A 15,547-nucleotide genomic window follows, 5' to 3' on the forward strand; every position below is an offset into this window, starting at 1 on the left:
GTCATAGATTCATAGGTGTCCAGGTCTTCTATTATTCCGTGACTCATATAATCTAGTATAACAATTAGATTAATATAATTTACATTGGATATAGCGTAGAACTCATAGTAACTTTAGTCAGAAACGTCTCCAAAAGGTGGAAAACAGATCATCTTCGAAAAGCATTGCCAAACTTATAGGAAATCTGGCAACGTAAAACAGCGGCTCGGTGTAGCAAGCAGAAGAAGGCTTGCTATATATAATGGAAAAACGTCTCTTCCTCAAGCAGACTTTACTCAACGCTGAAGCAGAAAGGTAAGGAGAAGTACTTTGTAGATATGGAAGACCTAAGATTTTTTTTTTTCTCTCTCTCTCTCCTCTTCTCTCTCTCTCTCTCTCTCTCTCTCTCTCTCTCTCTCTTCTCTCTCTCTCTCAATGTTATCATATTTGCCCTTATCTATAAGTCGTATTTCCTATATTTTGTCTTCACGTTATTTATCTGTCTATTTCTCTATCTATACGCAGTAATTCCACAAATGCATATTCCTTAAGGTAAATCAGACTAATCTATTAAGCTTTTTTTCTCATTGTACATTATAAACTACAGCTACAAAGAATAACATTCGATGAATCAGTCTAATTTTATAGATTTAAAGGGAGGAAATTTAAATGCCGAAAATCTCAAGAAAAATATTGCAATACTTGTTATAAGACATTGTTGATTCTAAATAGAATTTTTTCCTTTCAGGATGATTGGCAAAGAAGTTTTTATTGTGGCGCTGACCCTATCCTTGGCAGTGGCCCTTCCAGGAAGACCTTCCCAATATTACCAATCTCCTACAAAAGGATCGGGATCCGGAGGAGCTCCCCTTGTCCTGGGAAGTGGAGGTGCCCTTGGAGGGTCTGGTTCTGTTGGAGGAGCTGGCCATGCTCACTCCTCAAGCACAGCTGTAGTTGGAGGAGCAGGCTCTCATGGGAGCGTAGGTGTAGTTGGAGTTGGAGGTGTTGACCACTTAGGAGGAGCAGGTGTTCTCGCAGGTGGTGCAGGTGTGGCTGGAGGAGTTGGCTCTCATGGAACTGCTGGAGCTGTTGGAGGCTTTGATCATGTAGGAGGTGCAGGTGTGGCTGGAGGAGTTGGCTTTCATGGAACTGCTGGAGCTGTTGGAGGCTTCGATCATGTAGGAGGCGCAGGTGTGGCTGGAGGAGTTGGCTCTCATGGAACTGCTGGAGCTGTTGGAGGCTTCGATCATGTAGGAGGCGTAGGTGTGGCTGGAGGAGTTGGCTCTCATGGAACTTCCGGAGCTGTTGGAGGCTTCGATCATGTAGGGGGCGCAGGTGTGGCTGGAGGAGTTGGCTCTCATGGAACTTCCGGAGCTGTTGGAGGCTTCGATCATGTAGGGGGCGCAGGTGTGGCTGGAGGAGTTGGCTCTCATGGAACTTCCGGAGCTGTTGGAGGCTTCGATCATGTAGGGGGCGCAGGTGTGGCTGGAGGAGTTGGCTCCCATGGAACTTCCGGAGCTGTTGGAGGCTTCGATCATGTAGGAGGCGCAGGTGTGGCTGGAGGAGCTGGCTCTCATGGAACTTCCGGAGCTGTTGGAGGCTTCGATCATGTAGGAGGCGCAGGTGTGGCTGGAGGAGTTGGCTCTCATGGAACTGCCGGAGCTGTTGGAAGCTTCGATCATGTAGGAGGCGCAGGTGTGGCTGGAGGTGCAACAACTATCCATGCTGCTGGTTCAGGTGTTGGAGGATCTGGTTCTTTTGGAGGTGCAGGAGTTGTTGGAGGAGTTGACCATGTTGGAGTTGGTTCCGTTGGAGGCACAGGTGGAGTGAGCCATCTTGGAGGAGCTGGTGTTGGATCTGTTGATCATGGCGTCGATGCTGGTTTCCTTGGAAGCACTGGTGTAGTTGGAGGTACAGGCATTGTTGGAGGAGGAAGTTTAGGAGCTGTGGGTGGAGTCAGCACTGATTACAACCCAGATCACTACCCAGACATCGTTCCAGGATTCCCCTTCCAGACCTCCTACCCTGGAAAAGGATTCGGAGGATGTGCCAACTGGTGCCGCAGCTCCGTCCAGAAGAACTACTACTGCTGCACTAGAACTTCCTACAAGGGATAAATCTCTTGACAGAACATTTTTCGTTATTACTTTTAAAATATTCACTGATAAATTAAAATAATTCCTGTTATATTGTTTTTTCGTATCCACTCTTTTATTTCAAGGGATGTGAAAAATAAAAATGTAAAAGGTAATGAATGAGATATAATATGAGGGAGATGAGAAATTAAATGCGCAAATTATTTTAGTTAAGGTAAGGAATCAGATGTCGGTTGATAAAACATTAAACAATATGGGTGACATCAAACAAAGAATATTGTTTGATGTCAAACAATGATACCAATACAAATGTTAATTAATACAGTCTATCTCTATACAACAAGACATGATTTACTTAGGGTAAAGAAACATTCTATTTTCATGCAGTAAAGAAACTTCTTGATAGATTAAGTAAAATACTTGTTCAGTGTTCAACGCAATTCTTTCGATTCATTCTAAACACAATCATTCTTTAATGGAATTAAATAAATGAAGAATGACTTGCAACATTAATTCAATGGAATTCCAAAGGCAGAGTATTTGCCGACCCTGTAATGAATGAAAGGTAAGAAGTTGCTTGATATGATCCCCTGAAGGCAGTGTGTGCTTGCATATGTAAGGGTCTGGCTTACATGATCGCTGATATCGCCAGATTACTTCTTCCAAAGCAGATCTAATAATGCTCCTGTCATTCCCATTTAACCTTCGACAAATACAGGATGGGTCTGAAGCCGGATTTAATAAATACATTTATCAATATATCATTCAATGATATATATTGTTGGTGCGCATGCTTGCGTGTGGCTTAGCTTATATGGGAATTATACCAGCAGGAAACCCTGTTCCTGGAAAAAAAAACCTTCAATATTTTTACGATTTATGCTTTCTGTTTCAAAAGAATGAGCTCTAAGCAGCTATTCTCTAAGTCTGGGATCGATTCATGTTTGAAAATCACCCAACTGGCCAACTATCTTTAAAGGTTTAAAGGTCACTCATGAATGGCAGGGGCAAGGGACAGTGACATTGCCCTATGGAGCAGGACAATGACCTAGAGACAGACTTTATTATATATGATAAGCACCCAAACCCCCTCTCCCCCCAAGCTAGGACCAAGGAGGGCTGCTGATGACTCAGCAGATACACCTATAGGCTCCCCCAAACCCTCCATTCTTAACGCAAAAGGATGATGAGTCTGCAGCGACCTAAGGAACTTACGGGTTTGAGCGGGACTTGAACCCTATTCTTGCAATCACCAGGCCACCACAACCCTACTTAATGTCCGTTCTCGCTTTCTGTCTTCCGTCTATCTCTTCACGAAATTCTTTTCAAACTCGCCACAAACCTTAGCAGCCCTTTGCCATGGGCAGTACACCCTAATTAGTAAATATCTACAATAATATTACTATAAAAGTTAATAGGAATGAATATGTAGGAATTACATCCCCGGATAACATTTGGTTGTCCCCAGCTTATAAGATATGTTCTGCATACCACGAAGTCGCCACAAACCTTAGCAGTCCAGTGCAAGCGGCGATACAACAAAACAGGTTAATTGACGTTCGATCACTAATCGAATATGAATAGGTCAGTTTCTGATAAAATCAAAGGTATTTCGGACTAGTTCTACTTCTTATGGAAATGACCATACCCATGATGTTCCGGGAAAGGAGGTTTCCCTTTCTAGAAAGGTCGCGTTAGTTTTTGGAGTATGGTTAGAAATGATTTTCATCTTAGTAACGACCCAAACATTATCTCCACGGTTCATTAATACATATTCATATAGATAGATAGATAGATAGATAGACGGATAAATATATGAAGGTAAGTATATTAAACAATGGATTGACGACCTAGGGAAGTTTGCGAATGTGAACTGGCATAGAGCAGCCATTAACAGACGCAAGTTGAATGATACGTCTGTGGCCTCTGTTCTGCAGTGAACTAGTAACGGCTGATGACGATGATATACATATACAGTATATATATATATATATATATATATGTATGTATGTATGTGTGTATAACAATAAATGAGACGGCAAAATTACTGCTATTAACATTCATTTAAACCAGTACATTCCATCAAAAGGACTAAAGAAATGCTAGAGTTACCTTCTAATTTATCAACTAGAAACAAAATCGCGCTGGGCCTCTGCCGTCTCAATATAGTGCTGGGCTATCTATTTCAGTAAATGAGATTAACATCTACTGTATTTTCTCTGTATTCCTTTGATGAGAAATACCAAGAGTGTCATTTGGCTTGAAATAAATACTGATGTTTGGTTCGGGATAAAGTTGTAAGGATTCTTTCCTGTCTTCATTTTGAAAAAACGCGAGAATTAGTTAATTGATGGTATTAATAGAGTAGTCTTTCTTTGGAAAATTTAACGATTCAACTCTCTCTCTCTCTCTCTCTCTCTCTCGCTCTCTCTCTCTCTCTCTCTCTCTCTCTCTCTCTCTCTCTTTTCATTAACTTTTCCAATGGATCCTTATAAACAATAACTCTCCCCAGCTGGTTCCCTTATCTGAAAGTAAGCCTCACGATGGATCATTCTTTTTCTCGAGAATTTCTCCAACAGATGAAAAAGGAATTTACTCTGAAATATTTCCTGTTTGTAGAGGATATCCTCGAGTTGATATCAACAGTTTATCTCTTACATTTCTATCCTAAGAATATATTTATCCTTTCAACTATGCATCATATTAAATTAAACGTGAAACACTTGCATCAATTACATTAATAAATGCACATATAAAATTTATTTCTTTATTTATAAGTGTGTAAGTGCCTCTGTCCCCCATGAATATAGTTTTCCTCTTAATTATGAATCATATTAAACTAAACGTGAATGACTTGCATCAATTGCATTAAAAAATGCACATATAAAATTTATCTTTTTGTTTATAAGTGTGTAAGTGCCTCTGTCCCCCAACAATATGTTTTTCCTTTTAATTATGCATCCTATTAAATTAAAGGTTAAAGACTTGCATCAATAGCATTAAAAAAATGTACATATAAAATTTATCATTTCATTTATAAGTGTATAAGTGGCAATTCTTTACCTATAATATAGCAAATACTTGGAATAGACTTCCAGTGGACGTAGTAAACAGTAACAGGGTAAACGAGTTCCAGAATAAGTTAGACAAGATCATAATAACTCTCTAAATGCTTAAACTAAATCGCTCTACCAAAGAGGAAATGGGGTCTCCGCGGATGGATTGAAATATCCTTGAGACATCCAAAATCCTTGTAACACACTCTCTCTCTCTCTCTCTCTCTCTCTCTCTCTCTCTCTCAACAGTTGTCCGAGTCTCGAGTAATCAAAGAAATTCACCTGAACTGTCTCGAGTAAATTATCCTAATAAGCATCATCTAATGAAGAGAAATGTCATTAAATAGCAAAAATGACTGATAATCCATTTAATGAAAAAAAATCTTATTTTTAATTAAAAAAATGAAGATGAATATGTATCATCATAAAACCAATGATAGTGTGAAAAGCATTACTTTTCAGTTAATATTTAGGTAATTTTTCTTAATATAAACGGTATTTAATACAAAAAGGTGTTAATTATGATCCAGAGAGAGAGAGAGAGAGAGAGAGAGAGAGAGAGAGAGAGAGAAATTCAAATCAGGGTCCAGAGGGACATTCCTGCCCCGTCCCCCCCCTCCTGAAAATCTGACTCTGTCCTTTGTCCTCAAAAAGACTTGAAAAGATCTAGGTAATCAGTGAGTCATAGAATAAATGTGCATTCTGATATAGGGATTACTTCCATTAATCTATCATGGAGACTTTACATCGTTCAAGATTCATGATTTCCTTTCAAATAATAAAAGTTTTGTTTAACTCAAAAGGTTTGACATTAATTCATTCTCCCTTTTACATCCATAAATTCGAAATCCATTTTGTTTGCGACACTTTCTCTTCTGTATTGATCTGCATGATGCTAATAATGAGGAATTAATAATATCATTAATAATAATTGGGATAAAAAGACGAATTAGGAAGATGGAGTAATCATAAAATACTTAAAATTTAGGACAAAAAAAAGGAGGAAAGCTTACTAATAGGTCGAAACAACAATAAAATAATCTCTAAAATTGCTTACATCTTCTGACTGGTTAATAAATCATTTTTCTTCGGCCGCCGTCAAGATTCAGAATTTCCCACCGAGCAGTTCTCGGAACATCGCGAAACGAACGTCACAGATCGTCAGCGTCCACATGTTCAATTCTTCTGTGACTCTTTTATGTTGATATAACAGTTGAATAAGTAAGAATTACAATAGAAATTACTTGAATGAAATAAGATCATTGTTTTAAATTCAACACTACAGGTCTACTAGAACATAACTGGTTTTCCCAGCGTGTCCTGAAGGTGAGGTCTCCTCCAGTCAATGTGGCATCGTCGCCGCTTCGCTGGGTGTTGCAAGAGGGAGGTTCGCCATATAAGATGGGCCCAAGAACTTCTTGCAAGCAGACTTCACTGAACGGTAAAGCAGAAAGGTAAGATGATGTGTTAAAGAATGGTCTCTCTCTCTCTCTCTCTCTCTCTCTCTCTCTCTCTCTTTCTACTACTACTACTACTGCTACTACTAATACTACTACTACTACTACTACTACTATTACTACTACTATTAAGGTATTTTATCAATCCATTTTTCTGATATCAAATACTTAATGATAAGAGTTTGATGTGATCTGTCGAATCAACATTCATTATATAACCAGTATATATATATATATATATATATTGTACCTATATACATATATATACTATATACATATACATATATATATAGATATATATATATATATACAGTATACTGTATCTATATACATATACAGTATATATATATATATATATATACAATATATATATATATATATACAATATAAATATATATATATATATATATATGTATATATATATATATACACACACACACATATATATATATATATATATATGTATATATATGTATATATATGTATGTATATATATATATAAACATATATATATATATAAATATATATATATAAATATATATATATATATATATATATAAAACATCATTTAAGATTAAGTCTTCCCAAAGTTCTTAGTACGCCATGCAGGATTCAAATCGAATATATCATCAGATTCTGAAATGAAATCAAGACACTTGAATTTTAAGACACGTGATGCAATGACTTTTTAATTCTATTTCTAATTCTAAATGACACTTTTTTTCAGGATGATTGGCAAAACCGCTTTTGTTGTGGCACTGACCCTGTCCTTGGCAGTGGCCCTTCCAGGAAGACCCTCCCAATATTACCAATCTCCTACAAAAGGATCAGGATCCGGAGGAGCATCTTTTGTCCATGGAAGTGGAGGTGCCCTTGGAGGGTCTGGTTCTGTTGGAGGAGCAGGCTCTTTTGGAAGTGCAGGCGTAAGTGGAGTTGGAGGTGTTGACCACTTGGGAGGAGCAGGCTCTCTTGGGGGTGTGGGTGTAGGTGGAGTTGGAGGTGTTGACCACTTGGGAGGAGCAGGCTCTTTTGGGAGTGTAGGTGTAGGTGGAGTTGGAGGTGTTGACCACTTAGGAGGAGCAGGCTCTCTTGGGAGTGTAGGTGTAGGTGGAGTTGGAGGTGTTGACCACTTGGGAGGAGCAGGTGTTCTCGCAGGTGGTGCAGGTGTGGCCGGAGGAGTTGGCTCTCATGGAACTGCTGGAGCTGTTGGAGGCTTCGATCATGTAGGAGGCGCAGGTGTGGCTGGAGGTGCTGGAAGTCTCCATGCTGCTGGTTCAGGTGTTGGAGGAGCTGGTTCTTTTGGTAGTGCAGGAGTTGTCGGAGGAGTTGACCATGTTGGAGTTGGTTCTGTTGGAGTTGGTTCTGTTACAGGCTCAGGTGGAGTGAGCCATCTTGGAGGAGCTGGTGTTGGGTCTGTTGGTCATGGTGTGGATGCTGGTTTCCCTGGAAGCACTGGTATTGTTGGAGGAACTGGCATTATTGGAGGTGGAAGTGTAGGTGCTGTGGGCGGAGTCAGCACCGATTATAACCCAGATCACTATCCAGACATCGTTCCAGGATTCCCCTTCCAGACATCCTACCCTGGAAAAGGATTCGGAGGATGTGCCAACTGGTGTCTCAGCTCCGTCCAGAACAACTACTACTGCTGCACAAGAACTTCCTACAAGGGATAATTCTTTTGACTGATCATTTTTGTTATTTCTTTTAGAAATTCACTGATAAATTAAACTAAATCCTGTTATACTGTCTGTTCTTCCCCTATAATTTATATCCACTGGCTTGAAAAATATAAATTCAAAAGGTATTAAATGGGATCTAATACAGATGATATGAGAAAATTAATGGACAAGCTATTATAGTTCAAAGCTAAATAGGTAGGGAATCAATTGTCTATTGATAAAAATATTGAACATTATTACTGACAATAAACAAATAACATTGACATGAATTGACTCAAAATTTTAATAAATATATTTATAAAACAAGATCTGTTTTACTGAAAGTAAAGAAACATAAACTCAATCTCACAAGAGAGAGAGAGAGAGAGAGAGAGAGAGAGAGAGAGAGAGAGAGAGAGAAGCAATTCTGAACCACATACTTGTTCATAGCCCGCAACGAACACTTCAGATGAATGAAAGGCAAGAAATTGCTTGATATGATCCCCGGAAGGCAGTGTGTGCGTATGTAAGTGTCAATATGAATTAAAGTCCCGGATAATATTTTGTGGTTGTCAACACTACGAATATGCCCTGCTTGTAAGATAAGTTTTGCATTCTAGGAGATTGCAGCAAACCTTAGCAGTCTAGTACAAGCGAGATATATATGCAACGAAGGGTAAAGAAACTATGACTCAAGCCAAGGAGAAGACATATATATATATACATATATTTATATATATATATATATATATATATATATTTATATATACTGTATATATATATATTTATATATATATAGATATATATATATATATACATATATATATATACATATATATATACATACATATATATATATATATATATATATAATTCTAGTCACTCCCCAGCTCTCCCTGTCCCTTGAATATTGGGGAGAGGAGTAGTCATACCCTGGTAAGAGAGAAATGCGTTTATGTGTTCGTGTACAGCGAGTTCCCGTAGCACCTTTTCCCTCATTTCATTGGACGGATGGAATTTGGGCCCAGCATTGGGACCTAGGAGTCAATTCACTGATGAGGTGGAACGTGGGAGGGGGGGGGGGGAAATCCGCAATTGTACTATAAGTTGAAGGTTGAAAGAAGATCTGTACCTCAAAAATGATTTTTCTTTAACAAGAACCTCAAGTTGTTAGGTAATTGAAAGAGGATTTCCCAGAGAAAGAGCACGTTCTGGCATAAGGCCACTTCGATTTACATATACAGACCAACGCACACACTGGCATAAAAATCGTCTGACAAGTGTCCTAAGCATCATTGAATATCTATAATTACCTCCGCCAGCGAAGTTGGAAGGAAGTTATGTTCTACCCCCAGTTTGTGTGTTTGTTTGTGTGTGTGTGTGTGTGTGTGTTTGCATGTGAATAGCTTTCTGGCCACAATTTTAATCGTAGAGTAATGAAACTTGCAGTGATTAACTGTTATGTAAAAAGCTGGAAATGATTAAATTTTGGAAAGTCAAGGTTGATATTCAGGTAAACTGTCTAATTCACGTAATCAGCCATAAGTTTGGACATCATTGTCATAGACACTTCATAACTGGTTCATATCTAAGTGTATGAAAACCCACGCCAATTAACACATGTTAAGGTCAAAGGTTAAGGTCAAGGTCGAGCTAAAGGCTGAGAAATAAGCTGCCGCGGCGGAGGTCTGTGCTCTACTGAGTGCCCCTCAAATCGACTTATGATTTTATGCCCTTATTCACATTCATTTCGGAGATATCTTCAGTTTCATTAAACTAACAATTCGTTGTTCCTTGTAATTTCTTGTTTAATTTCACTCTCAGTCTTGATATGTAGTAATTGACTGATTTAGGTGATTAGTGGTGATGATGATACTGGTTTTATGATAAATGGTGAAGTATGTTATGTTATATTAGCTCATTATAATAATTGAATCAACATTGCGGAATTCTGAAAAATCTCTTAATTTCATCGTTCAAATAAAAATGAGAGAAGACAACATCGAAAGATATTAAAAAAGGCAGAACGTAATTGTAATCAATAACTCTAAGATAATTTGCATTTCAGAAAAATTCATATTTCGACAACTAATGATTATCCATGAATCATAAAGCTATTTGTCTGGCCTTAACTGTATTTTTCATCATGGTGTGACGGGCCGAGAGAGGAGTTGTGAACTCAAAGGCAGATTGGAAACGACTGAGTTATTTATTAAGGAACACTCTTCTTTATATACAAAACCTCAAGGCAACAGGACATGACCTGTTCGAGAGACAGACAATGTTACAGAGCAAAACGGAGACATGATCATTCAGGTTCTTTTTAGTGCGAGGGAAGAGCGCAGATACAAGCATAATATATACAAAATAATTTTGTACAATTGTGTGACACACGGTTGGTACATGGCTCCCCCCCTAAAAATGACATACTGTACATGTTAAATAGGGCGCCCTGATCTAGAGAGGCGAACTGTAGGCGGGTCATCTGGCAGAAGATAAGCAGGTTTTAGACGATCAATAGAGACCCAGTCTTCTTTGCCCCGAATGTTTAGTAGGAATGCTTTCGGACTGCGTCGGATCACAAGGAAAGGGGCCCGTGTAAGGGGGCGTTAGTGGTGGCTTGCTGGTGTCGTTGCGCAGGAAGACGTGCGTTGCAAAGTGCAAGTCCGTTGGTATGTGATGCTTCGCTGGGGGCTTGTAAGTCTGGCGGCACGGAGTAAATTTTCCCACGACGTGACGTATGCACTGGAGATCGTCGGAGGAGGTTGTAGAAGGAAAAAATTCGGCAGGGACGACCAACGGGTCGCCATACACCATTTCGGCTGCCGAGACGTCGAGGGCGTCTTTAGGAGTGGTCCTTAGTCCAAGGAGGACCCAGGGAAGCTGAGTAAACCAGTTGCAATCCTTGCAGCGGGACATCAAAGCTGCTTTGAGGGTGCGATGAAAACGTTCAACCATTCCATTGGCAGCGGGGTTGTAGGCCGTTGTCTGATGTAGGGTGATGCCCAGGAGGTTCGCTAATGACGTCCATAATTGAGAGGTGAAAGTGGTTCCCCTGTCAGAAGTAATATGCTCAGGGATACCGAATCTTGAAATCCATCCAGAGAGTAAGGCAGATGTATATGAGGCGGACGTTGCAGTTTCCATGGGAATGGCTTCAGGCCAACGAGTGGAGCGGTCGATGACGGTAAACAGGTAACGATGTCCTTGTGATGTGGGTAGGGGGCCTACAACGTCGACGTGAATGTGTGCGAAACGACGCTGAGGTTGAGGAAAGGTGCCCACTCCTGAATCCGTGTGTCGATGTACTTTGGAAGTTTGGCAAGAAGTACACGCACGGACCCAATCCTTAGCATCCTTAGAAATGCCGTGCCAAATGAACTTTGCCTTCAGCAGCTGTGCAGTAGAACGGCACGAGGGATGTGAAAGGCCGTGGATGAAATCAAACACCTGTCGGCGCATGGGAGCGGGAATCCAAGGTCACGGTCTACCAGTACTGACGTCACAGAGGAGGGTGGTGTTGGAGTCTTCAAGGGGAAAATCCTCCCAACGGAGGGACGTGCAGGATGTCCGACAAGCTTGATACTCTGGATCCTGTCATTGGGCTTCAGCCAGGGCGTTGTAATCCAATCCCAGTTGAACGGCAGCCAACGTGTTTCTTGACAGGGCATCGGCAACGGGATTGATTTTCCCAGGGACGTATTGGAGGGTGCAATTGTATTCAGCCACGGCGGAGAGATGTCGGCGTTGACGGGCGGACCAGGCGTCAGACTGTCGAGTGAAGGCGTGCACCAGAGGCATGTGGTCTGTACGAATGACGAAGGGCGTACCTTATAAGAAATGGCGAAAGTGACGGACAGCCAAGTGCACCGCCAGCAATTCTCGATCGAAGGTAGAATAACCCGATTCTGCCTTGGACAGTTTTCTGCTGAAGAAGGCCAATGGGCGGGGTGAGCCTTTGACCACCTGCTCGAGTACTGCACCAATAGCGACGTCGCTGGCATCGGTGGAGAGAAGGAGAGGGGCGTGTGGGATAGGAAAAGTGAGAGCCGCAGCAGTTGATAGGGCCTTCTCTGCATTGCAGAAGGCTGCTTCTTGAAGGGGACCCCACTTCAGGTCCTTTGGCTTGCCCTTGAGGGAGGCGTAGAGGGGAGCAAGAGTGGCGGCAATGGCTGGCAGAAAACGGTGATAATAGTTGATCATGCCCAAGAATTCCTGCAGAGCTTTGACGGTCGAGGGCGTGGGGAAATTCTGAACGGCTGCTACCTTCTCAGGGAGGGGACGGACTCCTTCAGGAGTGATACGGTGCCCTAAGAACGACACTTCGTTGGCGCCAAAGGTACACTTGTCGTACCGGACTACAAGGCCGTTTTGTTGCAGGCGGTCGAGCACGATGCGCAGGTGACGGAGGTGTTCCTCTTTTGAGGAGGAGAACACAAGTATGTCGTCCACATAACATACACAGAAAGGGAGGTCCCCTAGGATGCCATCCATGACACGTTGAAACGTTGCCCCAGCATTACGAAGGCCAAAACAGGAGTAATTGAAGGTGTATGTGCCAAACGGAGTGGTGATGGCGGTCTTGGGGATGTCTTCTGGGTTCATAGGCACCTGATAATACCCCTTCAGGAGGTCGAGCGTAGAGAAAACCTTCGCTTTGTGCAGGTAGGAGGTTACATCGGCAATGTTTGGGAGGGGGTAGTGATCCGGTTCTGTTTGCATGTTCAGGCGCCTGTAATCCCCGCACGGACGGAGGGAGCCGTCTTTCTTCAGAACGATGTGTAAGGGTGACGACCATGGGCTGGAGGCCTTTTGGCAAAGGCCCATTTTCTCCATTTCGGCGAACGTCTGTTTGGCGGCTGCCAATCGTTCTGGTGCCAGACGTCTGAATTTTGCGAAGACTGGGGGTCCCGTCGTCTTGATATGGTGATACAGTGGTCCCTCGGTTATCGCGGTTAATGGGGACCGAGACCACCCGCGAAAACTGAAAATCCGCGAAGTAGCGGCGCCTCTTCAAAAATGCTTAAAAAAACGTATATATACCCCCCCTGTATACAGTACACCATATAGAATACGGGTAGAGAGAGAGAGAGTGAAATTCATGTTATAACAAAAAAAAAAAAAAAACTGTAAAATATGTTGTCTGTTTACAATAACAATTGAGGGTCTAGAACACTGTTCTACCGAACAATTTACTTGCGAACAACCAATCATCGTTATCAGCTTTCAAAAACAAGCAAACACTACAACTGGCTAACATAATTAGTCCGCCGTTTTGCGCAACAAATTAACATTTATAATTTCTATTTCTGGGGGTTTAAGATTACAGTAATACTGTACATAAATAAAATTGTACCATACCATATAGAAAATGGGGTGTAGAGAGAGAGAGAGAGAGAGAGAGAGAGAGAGAGAGAGTGAAATTCATGTTATAACAAAAAAAAAAAAAAACTGTAAAATATGTTGTCTGTTTACAATAACAATTGAGGGTCTAGAACACTGTTCTACCGAACAATTTACTTGCGAACAACCAATTATCGTTATCAGCTTTCAAAAACAAGCAAACACTACAACTAGCTAACATAATTAGTCCGTCGTTTTGCGCAACAAATTAACATTTATAATTTCTATTTCTGGGGGTTTAAGATTACAGTTAATACATAAATAAAATTGTACCATACCATATAGAAAATGGGTGTAGAGAGAGAGAGAGAGAGAGAGAGAGAGAGAGATTCATGTTAAACAATCAAACAATAAAACATTTAACTTACCTCTTACAATAAGTTCTTCTAAGCGTAGTTGATGAAAAGACCTGTGCAGTACGATGAGGTGATAACGATGAATGACTGCACAGGGGCATGAAGAGCTTTACTGCTCCTCGGATGACGCCGCAGACGATGCAGGAGAAGCTGCAGGAGGCGGCGTAGTGGCTGCAGGTGTCGTAATGGATGCAGGAGGAGGCGTAGTGGCTATAGGAGGTGGCGTAGTGGCTATAGGAGGTGGCGTAAGGGATGCAGGAGGCGGTGTAGCGGCTGCAGGAGGATCTTCTTCTGGTTTTTTGCGCGTAAGAAACATCGTTTATTGGGAGTTGTGAACGTTGTTTTTTTTTGTCGATGAAGATGCGCCTATAAACAGCCATGACGTCATCAATACGATTGCTGAATTCGACGGCTCTTACCATGATGTCATCCATTTCTTTGGCCCTTTTTTGGAGGTCTTTGGCAACATTGAAGAGGTCCTGTAAATTATGCAATGTAAGGCCACCTTCTTCAGCTTCGTCACCTTCGTCACTAGCAGACTCGTCTTCCTCCTCACTCGCCGATTTGGTCATTTCCTGTAGGTCCTCCTCTGTCAGTGGGTTTGAGTGGCGGTCGATGAGATTGTTAATTTCATCAGCCGTCATATCCGAGAAGCCTTCAGTCTGCACCAACCGAGCCAGCCTGACAGCCTTATCAACGGCAGAGTGATGTATTTCGTTAGGCGTGAAACCCTCATAGTCATGAGTGATTTTGTTTGGGCACAATTTCTTCCAGCTGGAGATGAGTGTCTGTTCTTTCATGTCCTTTAGGGCATTCTGAATATTAGCCAGTTCACGTAGCTATGTTGTAGTCCTTCCAATAAGCTTTGATGCTGAAGGTCTCGTCGGTCTCTTCAATGTAGAGGGCTTTGAAAGCCCTAATAACCCCCTGATCCATGGGCTGTATAAGGGAAGTGGTGTTGGGGGGAAGGAACTCCACCTGTACCCCTTCATAATGCAAATTAGTTGCATGACCTCCTGCACAGTCCATGAAGAGAACCCACTTTAAAGGGCAGGCCCTTTTCAGCCAGGTAAAGCTTTACCTGTGGTATGAAAGAGTTAAGGAACCAATCAAGTGTGAGGGCCTTGGTGATCCATGCCTTTTTATTGGCCATCCAGTACACTGGCAGTAAGGCTTTGTTCTTGCTTTTCAATGCTCGAGGATTCTGTGACTTGTAGATAAGGCCGGGCTTCAGCATGAATCCTGCAGCATTGCCACACATGAGCAGAGTCACTCGATCCTTGTGAGCTTTGAAACCTGTCTTTTTAAGTTCGTCCTTGAAAAGAAATGTTCGGGACGGCATCCTCTTCCAGAAGAGGCCTGTTTCATCCATATTAAAGACTTGCTCCGGGACATAGCCATTTTCTTCTATTATTTCCAGAAACACATCCTCAACATAATGCCTCGCTGCTGCTTCGTCTGCAGAGGCTGCCTCTCCATACAACGACACACTCTGAAGTCCGAATCGCCTCTTAAACTTATCAAACCAGCCCTTGCTGGCAA

The 15,547-nt window shown here is 41.6% G+C and overlaps 2 protein-coding genes across 2 annotated transcripts in view; both read left to right on the forward strand.

Annotated features, from left to right (window-relative positions):
• The first annotated feature begins 259 nt into the window (after positions 1 to 259).
• On the forward strand, positions 260 to 2,179 carry LOC137622181 (uncharacterized). The gene is made up of 2 exons (XM_068352619.1): positions 260 to 294; positions 728 to 2,179. The coding sequence occupies exon 2, from the start codon at positions 729 to 731 to the stop codon at positions 2,094 to 2,096; it is 1,368 nt and encodes a 455-aa protein (XP_068208720.1). The 5' UTR covers positions 260 to 294; position 728; the 3' UTR covers positions 2,097 to 2,179.
• Positions 2,180 to 3,651: 1,472 nt separating this feature from the next.
• Positions 3,652 to 15,547, forward strand: part of LOC137622561 (PE-PGRS family protein PE_PGRS33-like) — a 24,081-nt gene continuing 12,185 nt past the window's right edge. The window contains exons 1-3 of the mRNA XM_068353165.1: positions 3,652 to 3,682; positions 6,417 to 6,585; positions 7,316 to 7,731. Of these exons, the coding sequence (XP_068209266.1) occupies positions 3,652 to 3,682; positions 6,417 to 6,585; positions 7,316 to 7,731 (616 nt within the window). The remainder of the gene's footprint in view (positions 3,683 to 6,416; positions 6,586 to 7,315; positions 7,732 to 15,547) is intronic.

Source organism: Palaemon carinicauda, chromosome 29 (genome assembly GCF_036898095.1).
Source record: "Palaemon carinicauda isolate YSFRI2023 chromosome 29, ASM3689809v2, whole genome shotgun sequence".
Taxonomy (NCBI): Eukaryota; Metazoa; Arthropoda; class Malacostraca; order Decapoda; family Palaemonidae; genus Palaemon; species Palaemon carinicauda.

Excerpts from the sequence above, each read along its gene's own strand:
- LOC137622181 (XM_068352619.1), top strand. The coding sequence starts at position 729 with ATGATTGGCAAAGAAGTTTTTATTGTGGCGCTGACCCTATCCTTGGCA.